Source organism: Pseudomyrmex gracilis, unplaced genomic scaffold (genome assembly GCF_002006095.1).
Source record: "Pseudomyrmex gracilis isolate BER0280 unplaced genomic scaffold, ASM200609v1 scaffold_375, whole genome shotgun sequence".
In the NCBI taxonomy this organism is placed as follows: Eukaryota; Metazoa; Arthropoda; class Insecta; order Hymenoptera; family Formicidae; genus Pseudomyrmex; species Pseudomyrmex gracilis.
In genome coordinates, this window is record NW_018020959.1 from 32,856 (window position 1) to 53,886 (window position 21,031).

The 21,031-nt window shown below is 34.6% G+C and overlaps 1 protein-coding gene across 1 annotated transcript; it reads right to left on the reverse strand.

Moving 5' to 3' along the window:
* Positions 1–11,450: 11,450 nt before the first annotated feature.
* On the reverse strand, positions 11,451–15,319 carry LOC109860398 (cyclic GMP-AMP synthase-like). The gene is made up of 10 exons (XM_020439455.1): positions 15,121–15,319; positions 14,246–14,435; positions 13,977–14,147; positions 13,769–13,857; positions 13,524–13,674; positions 13,243–13,383; positions 12,647–12,811; positions 12,118–12,240; positions 11,866–12,052; positions 11,451–11,731 (listed from the first exon to the last, which is right to left on the reverse strand). The coding sequence occupies exons 2-10, from the start codon at positions 14,363–14,365 to the stop codon at positions 11,688–11,690; spliced, it is 1,191 nt and encodes a 396-aa protein (XP_020295044.1). The 5' UTR covers positions 14,366–14,435; positions 15,121–15,319; the 3' UTR covers positions 11,451–11,687.
* Between the last annotated feature and the right edge of the window lie 5,712 nt (positions 15,320–21,031).

Here is a 21,031-nt window from a genome sequence, read left to right on the forward strand (position 1 = left end):
CTTCTCGCGCTCCGAGGGTTTCGCGATTCTTGCGTATAAACCTCTGCTGTGAGAAAAAAATTCTCTCGCGCGAGACGACCGTTCTTTCTAGGGTAAGTTGCAGACGAGACGAGAGAGAGAGCATCGCGGGAGAGAGACACGCGCGCGTTACCTGTGCCTGCGTATAAACCGCAATTGACGCGCGCGGCCGCGCGACGGGCGTTAATAACCATTTTGCCATTGTCGCCGTCACCTCGCTCTCGGCGTCGCCGAGGAATGCGGCTGAAAACGCTCGCGTCTAACTTGATTCAGATATACGCGTCAGCGTGCGCGCGAAGGGTGGCCTCGGTCAATTAGTCTACAAATTCCATTCCGTTCCGCGGCACGAAACTTAATCTACGAAGCGAACGTATATTAGTCCGGTGAGATTGCATGCGCGCTCTTCGCTTTCCAGAGCTCCAGAGTTCCGACGGACGACGGGAACGGACTAACGTGAAAGTGTCGATGAAGGAAAAAAAAAACACACACAGATAGGTTGAGGAGACGCGCGGATGTGAGAGAAGACGAAAAAGAGAGCGCCACCGTGTGTTTACGCTACTGTATCGTGACTCAGAATGCGCTCACGATCGTCTTTCAAATCGGCGTTCACGCCGAGAAGCGCCTTTTCCTTAGATCGTCGTGTCCGCGCGTCTCATCTCGCGACTTCCCGCGAGATCGGACGATATCGCGCGAGCATGCACTTATGTAGGTCAGGAGAACCTAATTCGAGAAACGTATGTGTATACAGAAACACAAGTGATTTATTTTCACTTGACATTGTGTGTATCCTGAGTGTGACATAATTTTTCTTCGGTTCTTCGATTCGTCGCATATTGCGTTTTTTTATATAAAAGCGATAGAACGCGGTTGTTTCTCTGGCTCGAAATATAAATTGCAGTGATATACAACTCGCGTGTAAAGCGAGAGAGATGAACGAGAGAATCCAGAAACGCGTAACTAAATTAAAGATACCGTTTTACCGCGTTAAGCACCGGCGTCAGATTCTCGTTCGCAAATCTGTTTATTTTCATCGCAATTGTGTCGATAAGATCGGCGCACGTGAAACGTTTCGTAGAAAAAATCGGCAGATTTTTCATTTCGCAATCTGTCGAGTTCTCTGCTTATCGTGATTTTTGCGATATTACCGAAAAATAAATATCTACACGTCTTAATAAAGAGGATTAGATTGTGCCACCAGTATGCCGCGTTATGTGTACATACGCGTATGTACATATTTAACTCTTCTTTGTAGCGCACAAGTTCAATCTTTATTATGTCTGCGAAACAAGTTACAGGACGTGCGTAGTCGATTGCTATCGGTCTGATAGACACGCTTTTGAGGAAACGAGCGTCGCTAATAAATATATATATATATATATATATGTATCGGTGACCAACGTTTGACTATATTTCTGACGCCCGGCCGAGCGTGAAATGAAATTATTCAATGAGACGATCCATTTGTTTTTGCACGCTTTGATCCTTTCGTTGATCTCGCGAACAGCCTTATTGTGCTCAACTGTCGCTCGCGTGTCGTACTTTCTCGCGCGTAATTAGCAATCAATAACGCGACAAATCGCTTCGTTTTAGTAATTTTGACAAGAATCCACTTTTTTTTTCGGAAAAAGAACATTTGTTAGTAAACATAATTGTATATTTTGCGTACTCACATTCTTACGTGGTGCGAGCGATTACGTTGGAAAAGTATTTCAAAAATTCGCTGTAATTATTAATATTCTGTGCATTTTCAAAAATGTATAAAAAAAAAAAACGCACTAGCACGTTCGCAATGTGTTAACTCTCTCTAATTGTTTGACTTATCTGTGATCAACTGCCCCCAAGAATAAATTCGCGGAAATAAATTGTAAAATCGAGATGAGTAATAAAATTTATTTCAATAATTTATATTTGCAAGAGCGATTAATGATACAAAACTCTGTTGTTCGAGTTTTACAAATGTTCTGTCTCTTTTCACACAAATTTTTGACGTTTGCTAGTCAACGATTCTGAAATCGAAAATAATCAGCGTTTGATCGATTATCCGTTAACATTCGATGTTCAAAGTTATTGCCAACACAGAGAGATACATGTGTTTATATATAACGTTGAAAACACACGCGCCGCTCACGCTTTTATCACATGAGAAAAACACGTTCTCAACGAATATTCGAATATTCTAAAGTTTCTTCAAACACATACACACGAAACAGAAAGTAAATAATCTGTTAACTCTGAATTTTGTTCGTACAATATTCAACACTTTTACTTGCAAAACTTTTTAGTTTATCGCTAGAAAATTTCTTTTAATTTTATAAAAAATTTCTTTTTTTTTTTTTTAATTTATTATTTTCTTTCGCAATTATTTTACATACGTGCAATTGTTAAGCGCAAAATGTGGTTCAACACGTGATTATTTGCACGTCAGTGCGCGCGAATTTGCTTCTTCATTTCTTTTATTTATTTTTTTCTTGTATTTATTTTTTTAATTCTGCGCGCAGAAGCAAACAACCAGTCGATACTATCAGTTATTTATATCGATTGCAATTTATAAGCGGCGCGGCGGTACCTGATATAACACGCGGACGCACATTAAAAAGATGGATACATGCATGTGTTGCAACAGGTTCTCGCTTTGTCCGCGTGTGCAAAAGCTGTCGTTTACGACGCCCGCTATAGGGTACAGGTACAGGTAATCGCAAAAGGTTTCATGCAGTTTCTCTTTCGCACAAAGTGTACATGTATAAGTTTCTGTGTGTGTGTGTGTGTGTGTATATGATGCAGGTAAGGCTGGGTTAATAAACATAATGCGACGCAAGCAACGTTGCCGGTGCAACCACCCTCGACGTTCCATCGAACTGAAACAGCGGGGGCGGCAGGGCGGGAGAGCAATATACACAGTGTCTCGCAAGAATTCCGATTGTGATCACCATCTCGCGATACAATACGCATTCGCATATGTGAATGCATTATAAGCGATTTTCTCTCTCTTAATACTGGTGTTTTTATTTTTTCAATATTAAAATCCGAGAATAATATAGAACTAGTTTTATAATATTCGCTATTATGTTTACTCGTCGATAGTTTGCAGATCCTTTTGGTATGCGCATTTGAAGCAAAAAAACGTTTCTGTGCATACAAATCTCACAGAATCAACGGCGAATTATTTAAGTTTCGCCGGCAATTGCGACATAGCGGCATCTCGGGTTTTCTGAATGCGCCTAAGTCATTTATCAGATTACATTGAGCCTAATGGGGCGGGAAAATGTAGATGCGAACAATAAACAGCTTAAAAGGATCTGTATATAAACCTGTTTCTCTCTCTCTTCTCTCACAGCAGTGCCACGTAAGAACAGAGAGGACATTCCACGCGAGGACACCCTATAGATGCTCACGATCTTTATTTCGATGTAATTTTACGTTTCGGAATAATCGCATGTGCGAGCAAAAATTACGAGAAAAAAAAAATAAAGAAATGTCATTTTGTTTTTTTTTTTTTTTTTTTAACTTTAAGTACTTAATTGTAATGCGATAAAAAAAATCTGACGGGGAAACACATTCTTATACGCATTTGATCGAATTGTAAATTATATTGTTTTTACGTAATAATATGTTTTGTTAAATATGCAGAAGAGAAAAATATGTTTGTAATTTTAACGTTTCGTTTTCTAGAAAATCTTACAAACAAATATCTCTGTCAGTTTTAACTTCCTCGTTATACCGCTCTTTGTTATTGACTCGATCTCGACCGATCTGGTTCTCGGGAGAAATGGCGAGCCATTCGTAAGCCCGTCATGAGATGCATCCGTACTCTCGTCCTCGCATCTCGGGTCTCCATTCGTACGCCACGATGCGTGTCGATTAGCTGATTATGCGCCGCCGCATCGATTCGCTCGAAATCAGCGCGCGCGTATTCCTACGCACGTGCACACGAATAGGAAGGCTTTAATCGGCACGTCGCGCAAGGACAATTAATTCCAACCGGCGTCTGAATTAATGAACGGATGATAGAAGAGATAAGAGAGAACGGAGCGAGAGAGAGAGAGCGCGTAAATCACAAGCGATCGCAAAGCAATCAATGCCGCTTCTCGTTCTCGGTCACTGCATTCGAATAATAACAATCTCTCTTTGATATGTTTTTATCCGCGTGTCACGTGTAACATAATAATGTACGAAAATACTCGGTTCTTCTCGTGTGATATCGTTTCCTCACGCGACTTTCATCGCGATCGTTTAAACTTCGTACACCTCTGGGAGGGAAAAAAAGCTCGGCGCGCCTCGATTACATAATGCAAAGGGCGGGTCCGTGACTTCGTCAGCCAGTTTATCGGCCTCTCAGGTAGATAGGTATGTACGGCCGGTTGACAGATGTTGCGCGACGAGATCTTTCCCTGCTGCTACACGCGACGTACTTTCTCGATCCGTTTCCTTCTCTGCTCGTCGCGATGTATTTCTACATTTATGCATGCGAACACACAACAACTCGTTCGTATAATAAGTTACACGCGAATATTATACATGTGTGTACCGAGCGTGTAGTATACGCGCGAGCAGTAAAGAGAGTTCCTCGCATGTGCGCAAACGTGCGCCATTATTGCAATTTTGTTAGCGGAAACGAGATGAGAAGCGGCTCGTTAAGCGGCTAACTGCCAGCCTCGACGGCCTGGCCCCGTCGCTTGTTGTTTGCGCGCTTCTCTTCGCCTCGCGCACACGCGCCGGTTCTAAAAGTCGAATGCGAGGAGAGTCCCTCCTATTGTACCTTCTGAATGAGCGAAATAACACCTTACTCCCGGTAACACCGCGAAATAAGATGGTTTCTCGCGCGCGTACGAGAGAGTCCGGTTGTTTCTAAGTGTCTTACCCTCGATCATCATTGTGCGCGCGCGCGCGCGAATACTTTACTCCCTCGATTGAGCAGAACACTTGGCAGCGGATGAAAACTGCGGAGGTTGCGTATTTCCATCACTGTGATTTAAAAGTAGTACGGTATAAAAAAAAAAAAAAAAAGCACGGCACCATTCGCGCAACGTTGCGCGCGCGAGGCAACAAAACTTGTTCGCGTCGCGTTCGTGACAGCGAAAACTCGCGGGTTTCTTCTCGAAGTGGAGATTCGAGAACAGCGAAATGCGTTCTCGTGATACACGCAACGGAATCGAATGGAAAAAAAATGAAAGAGATCGTGTACACACACATGTCACTTTGCGAAAGAAACGAAAGATGCACAACAACGGCCTGCGTAACCTTCGAACGCGCGCTCTCGCGCAAAGACCGCGGGGAGAAGCGTATATATATATATGATGTAAGCTCTCGAACGTGTACGGGTGAACAATCGCTTCGCGGCAGTGATTTATGGATTCTTATATATAGGAGCCACGGCGACAATCTGGGTGTCTAGCGTCGTGGCATTTCGTATCGTAGTCAATTCCGCTTCCGGGATATTGTGAATCAAACGAACACGTCGCAACTCGTCGACATACCCGGACGTGTAGAGATTGTAAAGTATATATATATATATATAAATTCTCTGTATAAAAAATTTATTTCACACGAATAGATACACGCGTCCGTGCAAAGATCCGAAAATCGAAGATAATATTGCAAAAAATTTTACATTTCAAGTTTTGAAATTTGTAATTTATATATATCCGTCGCGTTTATTATTATATAAATAAATTTAATTCAAGAACAAATTGTTTCGACCGATCGAGAAAATAGCGATACGTCGAAACACACACACACCGAGTATGTTCTTCTCCTTTGGAGGTGATCATTGCTTTAAACGCGCCGGAGACAATCGACCAGTTAATAAATAGTAAGAAGTTCGATTAAATAACCGGTTATAAGAACGAAAAAGAGAGGACCAATCGGCAGTAAAAACCGGTTTGAAAACCCTATACAAGCAAATTCAGTAAGGACACGTTTCGTTTTCATAGACATCTGCGATGTACGTCGTTGTTTTTTTTTTTTTTTTGTCTTGTCACGTTTCGTACGAAGTTCTTTTCGAATATGCGTTTTATGTTGGACATCGGAACAGTTTACGGCCCGTCGTACACAGCGGCTTTTAAACGCTCCGGAACACGTTTATTGTTCGCCGTTGCTGCGAGACGGATTTATTTCGGCTACCTGCCGACCGCAGACGACAACTGATTGCGCCGTTCTTTTCGTCACACGAGAATAAAATCTCAGAAGTCCCAGTTTCGATCTCTCTTTACGCTTTGTGAACTATATATAAAACTACAGTAGAATCCGGCGTCGATCGGTATATTATTCGCATTGGTTTAATGTGAGAAACGCGGCGAGACAAAACGCAATCGCGTTCACAGGCCGCCGATCAACACACGTCGAGGTTACAAATCGCTCAAAAATCGATAACCGGAACTATCACGGATCTTGTTGATCGCTGACATCTGAGCAATGTAAGGCGTGGGCGTTGATCGTACAGTAGATCGATTCACCGCATCCAACAGCAGTGCGGAAGAAAGTACAGGTATCCGTGGAATGTGTGCAGATGGACGATTAGCAATCTTAGTTGATACGTATTTTGCCGCTTGATCGTATCAGATCGCGATACGGTCGTTTCAAAACTTTTCGCACAGGCATGTTCATGTAGCGCATACACACAAGCGATGTCGTTCGAGATATCGCAAGCACGCTCGTGGTTGGAGCGCGGAAAATTGGAGCCGCATTTGATGGGACTCGGCGCCGTCTTACGTCGTGGGCGTCGATCGTGCCACGAGCAATCGCACGGTGATCTTCTAGATCGCGCTTTCGTTTTGAAATGGAACGCTCTCCAGATGGGGGACACAAGAGTGGGGCGTCCCGTGTGGAAGCGTGCGCTCGCAGTTTCTACTATTCCCACGCCCACCGGCCACGAGACCGCAGAAGAGCGGTCTAACCGTAGTCGTCGTCGCTAACCACTGACATTACGCTTGAAAAAACCGGCCATAAGCCGATTCCGTCGTCGTTTGCCTCGGCCTCGAGAATCGCTTGATACCGCCGGCACTAAAGTCCTTCGTTGTACGGTGACCTCTGCCAAAACGATGATCTTTACTCCGTCGAAGTCGGCGAGATATGTTCCTTGCGAGAAAGAGAGAGAGAGAGGGAGAGGGGAAGAAAGAGACACCGGGTGTTTTGTACAAAGAGTCTTCGCGCGAAAGTTGACTCAAACCGATGATGGTGTAATTGAAACTGCGTACAGTAATTCCGTAAGAAATTGTCAGATTATCGACTGCTTGTGTCGAAGAGAAAATGATTTATCCGATGACTTATAGCGCGATTTATTCACGATAAAATCACAATAAACACAGAAAATATTCGCTTGAGAACTTCCTAAAATTCTGCCGCGAGATTAAGTCAAGTGTACCATACGCTGCGCGTTGTGTGTGTGTGCCATACAATTTCCGCCGGATAATATAAATGTTCGTAACGATAAAGATTATCTTTATTGCCTAGTAGTGCATCTCTTACGTCGTATTATCTGCTTTGACATGCAGGATAAATTCTCGTATATACGTATACCTACGCAATTGCATCTATTCAACATTTCTACAATCAAAATAGATTGAATATTACAGAGCGCAAAAAAGTAAGACCAAGGTTTTGAGTCAAAGTGCCGCTGATGAGTAATCATCATCATTGGCGTCTCGCCGACAACGGCTTCGTGACAATCGCTCGCTCGCAAGAGAAGCGGGTTATACGCTCGCTTTCGAGACATTACACCTACTCGTTGCCTCGCAACATCATCGTCCGTGAAGTTCTCTTGATTCTGAACTTACTGAAGTTTCGCTGGTGGAAATCGTTAAGTTGCGAGACAACCGATTGCCCGTCGTCCCACGCGCGGAGAACGTGGCGACACGGAATCTGGTATATCGTCTCGAGACCACCGCTTCGAAAAAAAAAAAAAAAAAAAACATCGGCAAATCTTTCGACAGTTACCTTATGGGCATGGGAGTATCTCTTATATCTCTTAAACCGAACGAGAAACACAAAATTAACAATTTATCTCTTAAGCTCGCGCTATTTTTTGTATTTTTATTAACGCCGTGTTTGTTTTGTTTCCAAGTGTGAACTTCGAAAGTTTTTAATACTTTATGTATTTTTGGTTTTTGGGACATTTTTAAGACGTAGTAAATTATATAGTTTATACATTTCGTGCTAAACTAGCAACAATATCGACATATTTCAATCGAAATGTATCGTTTTACTATTCTAGACTTTTATTTTATCGCGATTCTTCTTCTTAACGCTTTATAAATATTATTGCTCGCAATTACACGATCTTTTAGTTGCAAAATTTCATTATGAGCGTAATGATATGACGTGATATCGCGTTTGTGACGTTTGCACGCGATACTGATCCGATATCGATGCATCTCTGATATCATATACCTGTACACGTTGTTATTCACATCATTATCAAAACAGTCACTCTTCATTAAAATTCTGTAATAATATTGTTCAGAAGCGTTTGACAAAGATCAACCAGATCTCGCACGTTAATTTATTTCTGTCATTTATCTCGAATGTTTTTATCTCTAGTTTTTATTTTTCACGGATACGACGCGAAACGTGCGGTCGCATGATCGCTCATATTCGCATTATCGCGCACGCTGGCGAATAGATTATTTAGGAAGCAACGGAAAATAAAAAAAAAAAAAAAAAAAAACAGAGATCACGCACGAGAAGAAAAATACGAAAAGTGGAATATACACGACGTCACAGAAAATAACAAGAAAAGTGAATTCATAAAGGTGGAGCCTTGATCGCTATTGCTGAGTGCAAATGCATGCTGTTGCTGATAAGACGCCATCTCTCGCACTCATCACATATAAAAACATCACTACAGTCTGTCTGATAATCCGTAAAATACGTAATGATTTATTATTACATTGCACACGGCAATGAGAAGAGAGACATGTGGACACGACTTCTACTATATCCACTTTCGCGTCTTTGAAAGTATTATAAATTGGCGCGATAATGACAGCCGGTACTTGTTTTGTTATAGAAATAAATAAATTGCGTACGCGCGAAAATAAACACGTTGCCAAACGTTGAAAAAAAAATGCTTAGTTTCTTTGATTTATCTTTTACATTGAAAGAAATTAAGTTGTGTCTAATTAGTCTAATACATTGTGTATGTAGCAAAAAGTTTTACTTTTTACAAAACTTGTTGGTTTACAAAACTTTTTATTATTGTTAATTGAATTTATAGATCATAAGTGATCTTAAGACCGATATTTGGATTTTGTATTATTTAAGATAATTTTAAATCTATCTTCAAATGATGTATAATCGATACAACAGCATCTTAAAGTGATCTTATATATTATAAATATAAGAATGAATTATATGTTATACCGGTCTAAACCCGCCGTCAAGAAGAAATATTTAATAATAATACATACTCTGGTAAAGTCTGGATGTGTACGTGCAAAATATTTAGAAGTGAGAACAAATTATAATTTAAACTAAATTTAATTAAAAAATCTGTCCTTAGTTTCTATCTTGTATATATAAAAACAATTCCTTTAATTTTTTTATTAAGTTAGTTTTATTGTTCAAATATAACAAACGCACTAATTTTGTCACAAAGAAACATTAATTTTTACAATTTTTTACTATTATTATTCTTTATATTGATGAAATAGTGTAGAAACCAAAATTATATATATTGTATACATTTCTATTAAGACACGTTTTCTCGAATATTTTATATTTTACGGTTCTAAGAATTCTCACAACATGAGATTGTATATTATTTATGCGACCGTCCTTATGACAAATAATTTCCTTTTCCCCTACTCAGCGTACATTGATTGTTCGTCGATGAATCGAATTCAGCAAAACAACAATCAATGATTAAAGATGTAATGCTGAGAAGCAACAGAAGCATCCGTCAATGTAGAGAAGACGCCCAAAAAGATTACGCGTTCCGAAACAAATTGAGTATCGCTGACAGTATTAAATGTATAAGTTTTTATATGTAATTAATTAAACTGAGAATATTTTAACAAATAATTTGTTTTATTCAACTAAATAAATCCGAACCTAAGAAATTCCTACAATAGTATAAACAAAATTGAAATGTTTTTTTTTTGGTATACTGCACTTTCGTTATTTGTTTTTATTTTGTAAAAGTATTTTTTATTCTGTTTGTAGTAGTTACGACAAATAGTTATTTTGAAATAATATCGCAATAATATCACAAGCAGAACGCTCCAGCATACTCTTAAAGACAAAGTTTTATAAATATTCTATACTTTTTATGGTATTTCTGCAAAGTTTTCTAAACTCTGTTATTAAATTACTTTCATTTGTTCCATTGATATAAAATAAAATATATTGTCACAAAATATAAGCTTACATGGCGTTTTTCATTTATCGCCGAAGAATTATTTCTATCAGAAAATAATGAAGCATGCACCATCTAGCGGAAGATAATAGAAAATAATAAGACAGCTAACATAGGAAAGCGTCGATCATGTAACTTTTTTTCTAGCTCAAAAATGGAAAAAGTGAAAGGATTTTTTTTCTAGTATATAGAGTAACTTTTATTATTAGTTTCTATCATATAAAAATATATATGCGGTATTTTTTAGTAATTATAGAACGGATTTTTATTAATTACAGAAATGCGCGTAATTTCATTGACAGGAACTAATAACAGCGCAAATTGAACAGTTGAATTGAATAGTAAATAATTGTGAAATTTAAAATTAAAGAAACTAAACGTCTGAGAACAGTCATAGACAATTATTTTGTGTGATTTTAACTTTAAACGTCGCTACGTTTGCAACTTATGGACGTAATCAGAGAGGAGAGACGAAGCAGTCACGGTCGCATTTTAGTTATCACTTTTCCGCTTTGCTCGCTATGTCCACGATAGTAAACATTGGCAACTACGTAGCTAATGTCTATGAGCGGATTATCAGTGCGTACGCTATGTGCACGCACGCCTATGATTCTATTCCGTGCTATGTCCACAATGTGTGGTTTGTATGCACGTGCATTGCTAATCCATCATGTAGAGAAAACTTGAACCGGCAACTCAATGGCGGTAATATCGATGCACGTGCATATAGCACGGTATAGAACCACAATTAATAAAACCTCGACAAATGAGCGTGCATCTATAAAAAAAAAAACTAAAATAATAAAAATAATAAAAAAAAACTAATAATAACACTCATTTTTGATACATTAATATTAAATCACTTTTTTTGATAAAAAAAATACAAGGTCCATTGTGTGTAAACATTATTAGTTATTGCGTTTCTTTTTAGTTCTCCGTTCTGTTGCTACGGCGTGAGCGCGTGAAATACTGAGCTGTCATTTTGCACGTAGATCCACACTCATTCGCGGATCTTTATTAATTAAGTTTTACAAGTGTAACTTTATTATTAATCTTTATTAATTAAGTTTTGCAAGTATAACTTTATTATATTAAGTACAATATTAATAACTGTATATTCGTAGACAGACAGAATTCATAATTAGTATTTTATATATATATTATATAGTATAGTATAGTATAGTATATTATATAGTATAATATGGTATATAGTATAGTGTATATCTTAACATTACATATGAATTGCTTGTTGATTTACTCAGTTTTCTTCGTTTGGTTAGAGTGTGTATAAAGTTTCTTGTTTATTAATTTGTTTGGTTTATTTAAATTGGCTGCGTAACTTAGAAAATTCGTTTGCAGGTACTGTAACCATTATAAACATTGAAGGAAAATCGCATAATTTTATATATTTTACTAAATGTATATAACATTAAAGAGAGATAACTAAATACTATGTTTCAATCGTTCCTCACATGCATAAAAACAATTATACTTACGTGTATATTTTGCTATCACAAACTTATCTTCTTTTATATTTCTCTCGATATCTTTTATAATATTATCTAATCTGCATTTTATCTGCTCCTTTTGAACATCACTCATTTTCTCTAGTAAATCTACTCCTGCAACCCAATAAAAGTCTATGCGCTTATTTTTAAAAGCGTCGCGGAGTTTTTGTAACATCTAAAAATATATATTACGGCTTTAATCATAACAAAAAACTTTTGAATTGTAATAATTAACATTACCGTAAAGAATAAAAAAGTAAACGATTCTTTGGAATTTACGACAAAAATGTTTCGTTCATGTAAGCATAAAGTTTCAATGTAATAACTCGCGATACTTTTTAAGTTCTGCGTATCCCTGAATTTCTGAAAATTCAATTATTAGTTGTATAACATAAAATAAGTTGACAAAAACGTATCAAACATATTGCTAGTAATTACAAAAAATTTAATTCTACTTTTTAATAAAAGTGTTTGGTTTTAAAATTTTACAAAAAAAATGTTTTTATAAGTTAAATTTTTTAAAATAAATTTTTATGTTGTATATAATATTAAGATTAAAATAAATAGATTAACATTATAAATAAAACACAAAAATGGATATGTGTGTATAGATATAGCGTTAAAAACAAACTTAAAACATATAAAGTTACAAAATAATAAAGTTATACTTGGAATATTAATAAGAGAAAAGAGAAATACTAAAAAATTAGTTTATATATAAAAACTAAATTAATAAATTATAATTTCTTATTATTTCATATCGTTATACCTTCAAGTGACGTATTGTAGACTTTATACGATTTGCAGTATAATACTCATCAAGAATATCTTTCTCGAGTTCATAAAAACTTAATCGCCAATAACGATGTGATTCGTTCCCGTACTTGCTACTGTATAGAGGTTTGGGAACTGCATACCAAGATCTACTTGAATTCTGTAAAATGCGTACATTAAAAGCGAATAGTAATAGTAATTGATATAATAAACACTTTATTTTATATTTAAAAAAAAATATTAGAATTCTTTTGCAGATTTAATTAGTTTTATAGCTTCCGCACACAAAACGCGACAACGCGGTAACCAATCAATATCTCATTTTTCCAGAAATAATAGAAAACTATATAATGTGGGTATACATTCTATATAACTATTAGAAATAGAAAGTCTTTTGTTAGATTTAAAAAGTGACAAAGTATTAAAGTCAATAATATGATCAATTATTTTGAATAATATAAATGTTCCTCAATTCCAAGTTTATTAGTTAAGTAATAACTTTTTATTTGATTATGTAGTTAATAAAGTACACTTTTTTTGAAATATATTATATTAACATATAAAAATATTTCAATTTTATGTGTTACTTACAAGAGAATGTCTGGCGTTGAATCCTGGTGGCGGATTACGAATCGGAAATGCTAATACAGGAACCAAATCTATGTCAATCGGTTTTTTTATCGGTGTAAATGATAAGGTAAAGGCGGGTCCTGATTTTCGTTTTATATATATCTAAAAAAACAAAATATTGTTAATTTTATATTAATATCATATCAACAATTGTTTTAGCTCCATCTGTTTGAGTCAAAACTTGCCTTCTATGAATTTTACAGAAAATCATAAGATTTAAAAATATAAAACAAACAACTTACCGGATATGAAATTCCATCCAAAATAATTTGATTATTTTTACCGTTTTGACTTTTTTTACTATTGGCTACGTTACTTAAAATTCCTTCTATCCAATTACGAAATTTATTTTGGTTCAAATATGAGTCTTGGTCAATAAAAGTATTCATTTCTCTGATTCCAGGAAACAGAAGAAAGTTTTTTTTTTATTATAAAAAAGAAATATAATATTAAGAAAGAAATTTTATATTTTTCAAATAAGACATACTTATATGCTTTCTGATCAAGATTGAAAGTCGTATTTGTATCCCCCTTTTTTATACGTATTTTAGTATAACCAAGATGATCTGTTTTAAACTGCATATTACATTGATTAATTAACTGTATATTACAGTAGTTAAATAAATAAAAATTATATAAGTAATTTTATTTTATTAAAAGCCTTAAAATTAAATAAAGTCTTTATCTTTTTTTACCTCAAAATCTTTCTCTTTTAGAGGTAAGTTTATAATTAAGTTTAAATCAAATTCCTCGGGTGCTCCAACTCGAGTTTTTTTAAAATAGCTACCCGTATAAGCAAGTTTTTGGTAAGTTTTATTGAACAACGTGCTTTGGGTTTTCATGGCTGGTATCAATTTTTTTAAAATCTGTACAACATAACATAATGTAATATATAAATTTTCGCGTACGAGTCTATAACTTACTATTGTATCTGTAGAGAGTAATATGAAAATACTTTACTTACCAACTCTAAATGCTCATTGATGACTTTCTCATCTGGAGACTTTAAACTTATAAATTCTTTATTCATTTGATTATATACATTATCGTTACTCAACTCTTTTTTAATATTTACTGTCTCCATTACTACTAAGTTATATAAATTCTCAAATAATTTGAAGAAATGATAAGAAAATCACTTTCTCCAAGCGTTCCTGATGACAGATCACACATATCAAGTTTTTTAAATAAATCAGTTTGTATGGTTTTAGATTATGTTATATTTTATTATTTAAAAGTTTTTGTATCTTTTCAAAATCGAATTAAAAGCTCGCTAAAGAATTTCAAGGAAATGCTTATACTAGCAATTTAAAAAATAGTATGCTTCATTGCTATAGAAGCGCAATAAAGTTTTAAAATACTTTGAAAATCGATTTGAGCTAAGTCTGCATTTTCAATTTTGTAATTATAAGTTTGTAATTATAAATTATATTTTGTTAAAATAAACCACAATTTATAAATGAGCATGTTTCATATTATAAGGACTAATAATATTAATAAAAAAATAATAATAACTCTTATGAAAAAGACAGAATTAGATTCTTTTTTGAGATATAAAATATAAAACAAAACATATCAAATATATATGTATACAGTGACGCATAAAATTCACTTTGTTATAATGAAATAAAAAACTATTTGTAATGAAATACAATAGTATGATACAAAACTAAAAAAAATATTTATAAAAAACAATTAGTAAAAAATAGAATATAGAAAACAGATTCTCCATAATTATTATAGTGTAAATTGTAAATAACATATTATTGGTGACAATATAATTAAGTAAATACACACACGCACACACAAATTTCTTTTTTATCGTATATTTATACTCACCAAGCAACAGGTGCAAGTTAAATGTAATTATTATGTAAGAAGAACTACTATTTTCTTTTTAATCATTAAGTTTACACTATTTTCTTTTAATCATTAAGTTTCACTATTAATGATAAAAAAAAGGATGTAAAACCGATGATGAAAAAAGTGTTTCATCTGCACTGAATGTTTTCTACTTCCACTGAGCTTTTATAAGCTGTGTACTGCTTTTTATATACATACACACACACACACACACACACACACACACGTATAATTCGTCAACAAATCGCCATTGATAAGCGATGCTCAGATGTCGCACTTGGCTGTAATGCTTTTTATACATACATACATGTATATACTATGTATATACACATACATATTACCTGTCAATGATTCGTCATTGATAAGCTGTGCTCTGATGTTATACTAGGATTTCTACATACCGATAATTTTTACAACGCAAGTTGATTTATTAAATCTTTTTGATTGATTTAAGTAAGTTGATTTATACAAGTCTTTTTTACAAAAAGATTTATAGTGTTAAGCTGCTTTAATTCTGATAAAGTGAAACTAAAAAGTTCACGAAACGTCGGCTTTCTCTCTCTTTCACACACACACACACACATACTATGTACAACAAAATTGTTGATTAAACTATTATATAGTGTTCTTAAATTATGAGCCATAAATAAAATTATGAGCCATTTTAGTGAGTAATAAGTAATGAAACATAGTTATAATAATGTTGTAGAACATTTCAATCATTTATCTATTTATACAGGGTGTCCCATAATTGCCGTCTAACCGCTTGTAGGTAGATAGAAGGGATTATTCTAAGACAAAAAGTTCTATACCAGTTTGCAAGATTCGCAATAATTAACGAAATATTAATTAATAAAGATCCGCTAATCAGCGTGCATCCAGCGTAAGGACAGCCCAGTCTGTCACGCCGTAGCGACGGAATACAATAGCGCGGATAACGCGCTGCCCGAACGCAACCTATATGCTGCTCTATATATGCACGTTATTCTATTAGCTCCTCCCATTCCGTCGCTACAGTGCGACAGACTGGGCTGTTCTTACGCTGGATGCACGCTGTGATTAGCGGATCTTTATTAATTAATATTTCGTTAATTATTGCGAATCTTGCAAAGTGATATAGAACTTTTTGTCTTAGAATAACCTTCTATCTACCTACAAGCGGTTAGACGGCAATTATGGGACACCTTGTATATTTATAAGCATTTAAATTGGCTAGATTCAAAAAGAATAAATGAACAAAATGTCTCAACATTATTATAACTACTTTTTATTACTTATTACTACTATCGGTGGATTATTTATAGCTTTGTAAGATTTTGTTTAAATTTGGAACTTGTTTATTTGATATCTTTACTATATCTTTATCAGAAATTTTAAAAATTTGGAACTTGTTTATTTGATATCTTTACTATATCTTTATCAGAAAGTTTAAAAAAAATCTTTTTATTTAGGTTTTACTATCTCTTTCTTGTTTATTTATCGTTAGCAATAACGAAAAAGTATATTTGTTATCGCAAATAAACTGTGTTTTCATATTTATCGCGGAAAAATATCAATTCAGAGAAATTTCATTTTCAAGCTCGGCAAATTGCAGGACGGTTATCAGTTTCTTACAGACTGCGTTGCTGATTACGACTCGACCTTGCAGAATTTTATTTAATCCTTGTACTTCTAACTTCTCTGTCTGTTCATCCAAGTGGATTGTCACTGGTGAATCACAAGAATCATGTAATGATGTCATACACTTAGACTTTCTCTTTCTGTAGCCTCATTTTTTTCTCCTTTTTGGATTTCTTATATCTGTTATCATTATTAATATTCACGTGAATATTTGCGATATCATTTGCGAAATGGTGCACCACCGTATCATTTATTATTATTATTTGTTAAACTTATGTTTGTGACACGCATTGCAATGATTCTGAGCAGTTTTAGCCACGTGTTTGAGCGTCTGTGAAGCTCTTGATATCGTAATACGAAAACAAATAAGTCTGTATGACGCTACTAATGGTAAATTTTGGCCAAAGCCTTCTCGCTATCTTTGCGACCAGATGCTCGGAACATACATGTCCTACTCTTAAAAATTGAGAGACACTTGACAAATTCGAAAATCGATATCAAAGCGAGTAAACAGTTTGGTCAAAACAAAAACGACATTCTTGGTCTTACAACGTCATACAACGATCGAGATCCTTGACTTATTGTTGCAACTGATAATGGATCTTGATTTTACCTTGTTATGACGACATATAAGCATAGACGTTAGAATTGAAAAAATATCAAACATAGATTACAAAAGTAATGTCTATGGTTACTTGTAAATACAGTCATAACAATAAGTAAATTAGAATTAGTAGAAAAGAACAAAGATGTTTTATATACCACATAAAGTGCGTCATGTTGAACACAAAGAAACACTTCTGAGACAAGGCGTCGAGCAAGATAAAGGCCATGTCAGACAATACGTCTAGTTGTTTGTTCTCTTGGGCAATTGTGTTGTTTACAAAACTTTATAATTTAATTAAAATCTCGATAACTTCTTTAGTGTTTTTGTTATTCCATTGCTGTCATTACCGACACAAATTGCATCTAATACGATTTTAATTTTTAACTCAAAAGTTTGAACAAGAGAAATTTCATAACTTTATTGAAAAAAAGTACAATTAAAAATACTGCGTATAGAAAATTATGAGGAGTGTTTGTAAAATCGTATTATTTTCAAATGGGATAAGAAACACGTCTAATGAATACAGCACGTTATCTTACAAGACGGTCCCGGGTGAAAGAATATTCTTTCAGATCTGAGAAAGCATTTGGCAAATCCTCGAGTTTACACATCAATCCAGAGAATACTTGAAAATTTCGTAGCTAGCAAATACAAAAGACAGGTGCGTAATATCTATCTTGATCAATGATACAATCGAACAACTTAAACTTTCATCGACCAAAAATTCGAAGAAACTCATAATCACGTTATCTAGCTACGATCGCTTTTATAGTGTTGCATTTTTCTACGAAGACTGCAAAGATTTTAATCAACCTCATAATTATACTCAACATACAGTTTGAAAGTAATAAGTTTTAAACAGATAAAAATATGAAAAATTAGTCTCGAGAATTTGACAAGTGTACTTTCTACACTAATTATTTACGTAGAAGTAATTGTTATTAGCAAACTGCTGTTGCTGTGATGCTTCTTCATCTGATGATAAAACGCCCGCGCTCACAATCAGCGGAAAACTACAGAGATAATCGCATGTTTCGATAAGAGTGTAAGGATACAAAATGGCATAGGTAGCTGCATATGCATAACATAAGACCATTTGAACAAATGAGTATCTAACATAAAGTCGTCAGATTAAGTTACAAAATACAAGAAAAAAAAAAGTTTTGCTATTATATGGTTAGCAAGAAAAATGGTTGACTCTACGAAATTTTTTGTTTCATCAACAAAATGTTTTGTTGGCAAAACAAAAATTTTAATAAACTTAACAAATGTTTTTTTTTGCTGGCCATATAGTAACTAATTCTTTCTTGCTATTCTAGCAAATCTTTTTTTTCCGTTTACAGCATAAAACTATGCTAAATGCTTATTAGTCCAAATGATCTTATGCTTTACTCTGTCCAACCAGAGAATATCCTCGGATCGGAAACTCATCGGTTTTGCGCATCTCTCTGTCACAAAATGCTTACAAAGAAAGCCTCTTCTCTTCACAGCGTTGTATTGTAACTGCTCGTTCGTGCCGAGATCGTAGTTGTGAGCAAGCTGTTGTATATGAACTTTTAAGACGCATAATTCTTAGATACATATCTTATTATATATTCTATTCTCTCCTATTTCTGTTTTTTCTTTCCTTATTTATGTTTTAGTTTAAACTTCAATATAATATTAAAATGATATAATATTATTGCAAAATTAATTTCCAAATACTATTTCGGCAAAACAATAACGATATGGCGAATCATCCTAACAGTATGTTTGTAAAATTAAATTTAAAAAGAAATTGTTCAATAATTGAGAAAAATATTTCTATAGCTATGTGATGTTTAAAACATGTAGAAATATAATTGCATATGAAGAAATCAAATTAATTTATGTATGTACTTATAGAAATGCATAACGAGACTCTTTTCTAGATTTTGACAAATATTATTTACAAAATATTATTTTGACAAAACCGTTGCGTTATGGCGAATCATCTTAGTTCAAAATCGTCATCATTTATGATACCATTTTTGAGCAATATTGTCACAATTTGCCTATTGGGACAGTTGCTCGCGCGTCGGTGTATAAATCAGTTCAGGTCATAAATCGAGTTCGGAACAACAACGAGTATGACTTGTAATTTTTACTTTGAGCTTCGAAAGCATACCACGAGTCTCGCTCGTGGTAATGTGGCAAAGGGTTACTGATATTGATATGTTTGGAGCGGGGGGAACTACGAAAGTCCTTAAAATTATCACCTAGATCTGTTTTTATGAGTTCCTCTGTGACTCCCGTCCTTGAGGCCCCGATTCAGTTTGCATTTCAATAAGTATTTCGATAAGTTAGATCTTCCTGGGCGTCCACTTCCGGAGGAAGCCCCGCCCTGGGGAGCTAATCTTTCTGGGCGTTTTACTTCCGGAGGAAGCTTTTGCCCTGGAGAATCGTATTCGACTGTAAGAATCGGCCAGAATAATCCAAAGATAAGGATTCGAGAACTCGGGACCTCTCTACTCGCAGACCTCACACCTAGACTGCAAACCTTCAGGCCGATTAATTCGGGATAACGCTCGAATTAATTTTTGAAGACCCGACTTAATTCGCTGATCAACCGATAAATCGGTTTAAGAGAACTGGCTCGGAAAAAAATTCTTGGGTGATGAACGGATTCAAACTCGGGGACTTCCGGGTTCGCAGCTCTTGCATTCAGACTGCGAGACCACTGGGCCGGTCTGGCAAAAGGTTAATAATGGATATAAATTTTACACAATGTAAATCTTCTATTTCTTCCCATTTTTAATCAAATACCGGACTCATAGGTGTTTTTTACAATTTGTAAGACTCCAGTTACTTCGATTCCAAAAATCTAAACAGCTTGTGACTTTGTTCATTTCGCATTTTATTATATTATTGTATACATGTGTACTGTCAAACTCCACAATAAAGTTTAGCGTGTCTACGGTAAACGTATATAATCTCGAAAAATAGGACATAATACATAGAATGTTTGGATGAATTTCAAATAAAGATATTGGTTTCTAAATTAAAATAAATATAGAATTTATTTATAAAGAATTAATAAAAAATCTTCAGACTCTGAAGTCTAATAAGAAATATGAAATAAGGTCATAAGAGCCGTTTTTGCAGGATGTTATGCAGAAATATATAGTATATATATATACATATATATGTAAAAATTTACATGTGAATACATATATACATATATATATACATATATATATACTATATATTTCTGCACAACATCCTACAAAAACGACTCTTATGACCTTATTTCATATTTCTTATTTATAAAGAAATTTGTAATCGTATATTTATATAAGAAAAAGTAAATTTGAATAAAGTCAATTTAATAAGAATGTTCAAGTTATAACGTTCAAAAATTTTAAGTACAAAACTATAAAAATGATAAGGTTTTTGGTATGTTGTAAAAATGTGATAACTTATGCAAGTCATTACAATTACATTGCAAATATGACCATTAATTTATCTTGTTTTGACCTTGAAAATGACCTTGTCGGTGATTTTTACTATCATATTCGTAATCAGCGCACCAAAATACAGTAGTATACCAATCGACAGAAAAATCTGGTGTTTCAGGTTTTCGGAACTTTATCCAAAATACTAGCTGTAATTATGTTTTATATTAAAAACAAAAAAAACAAC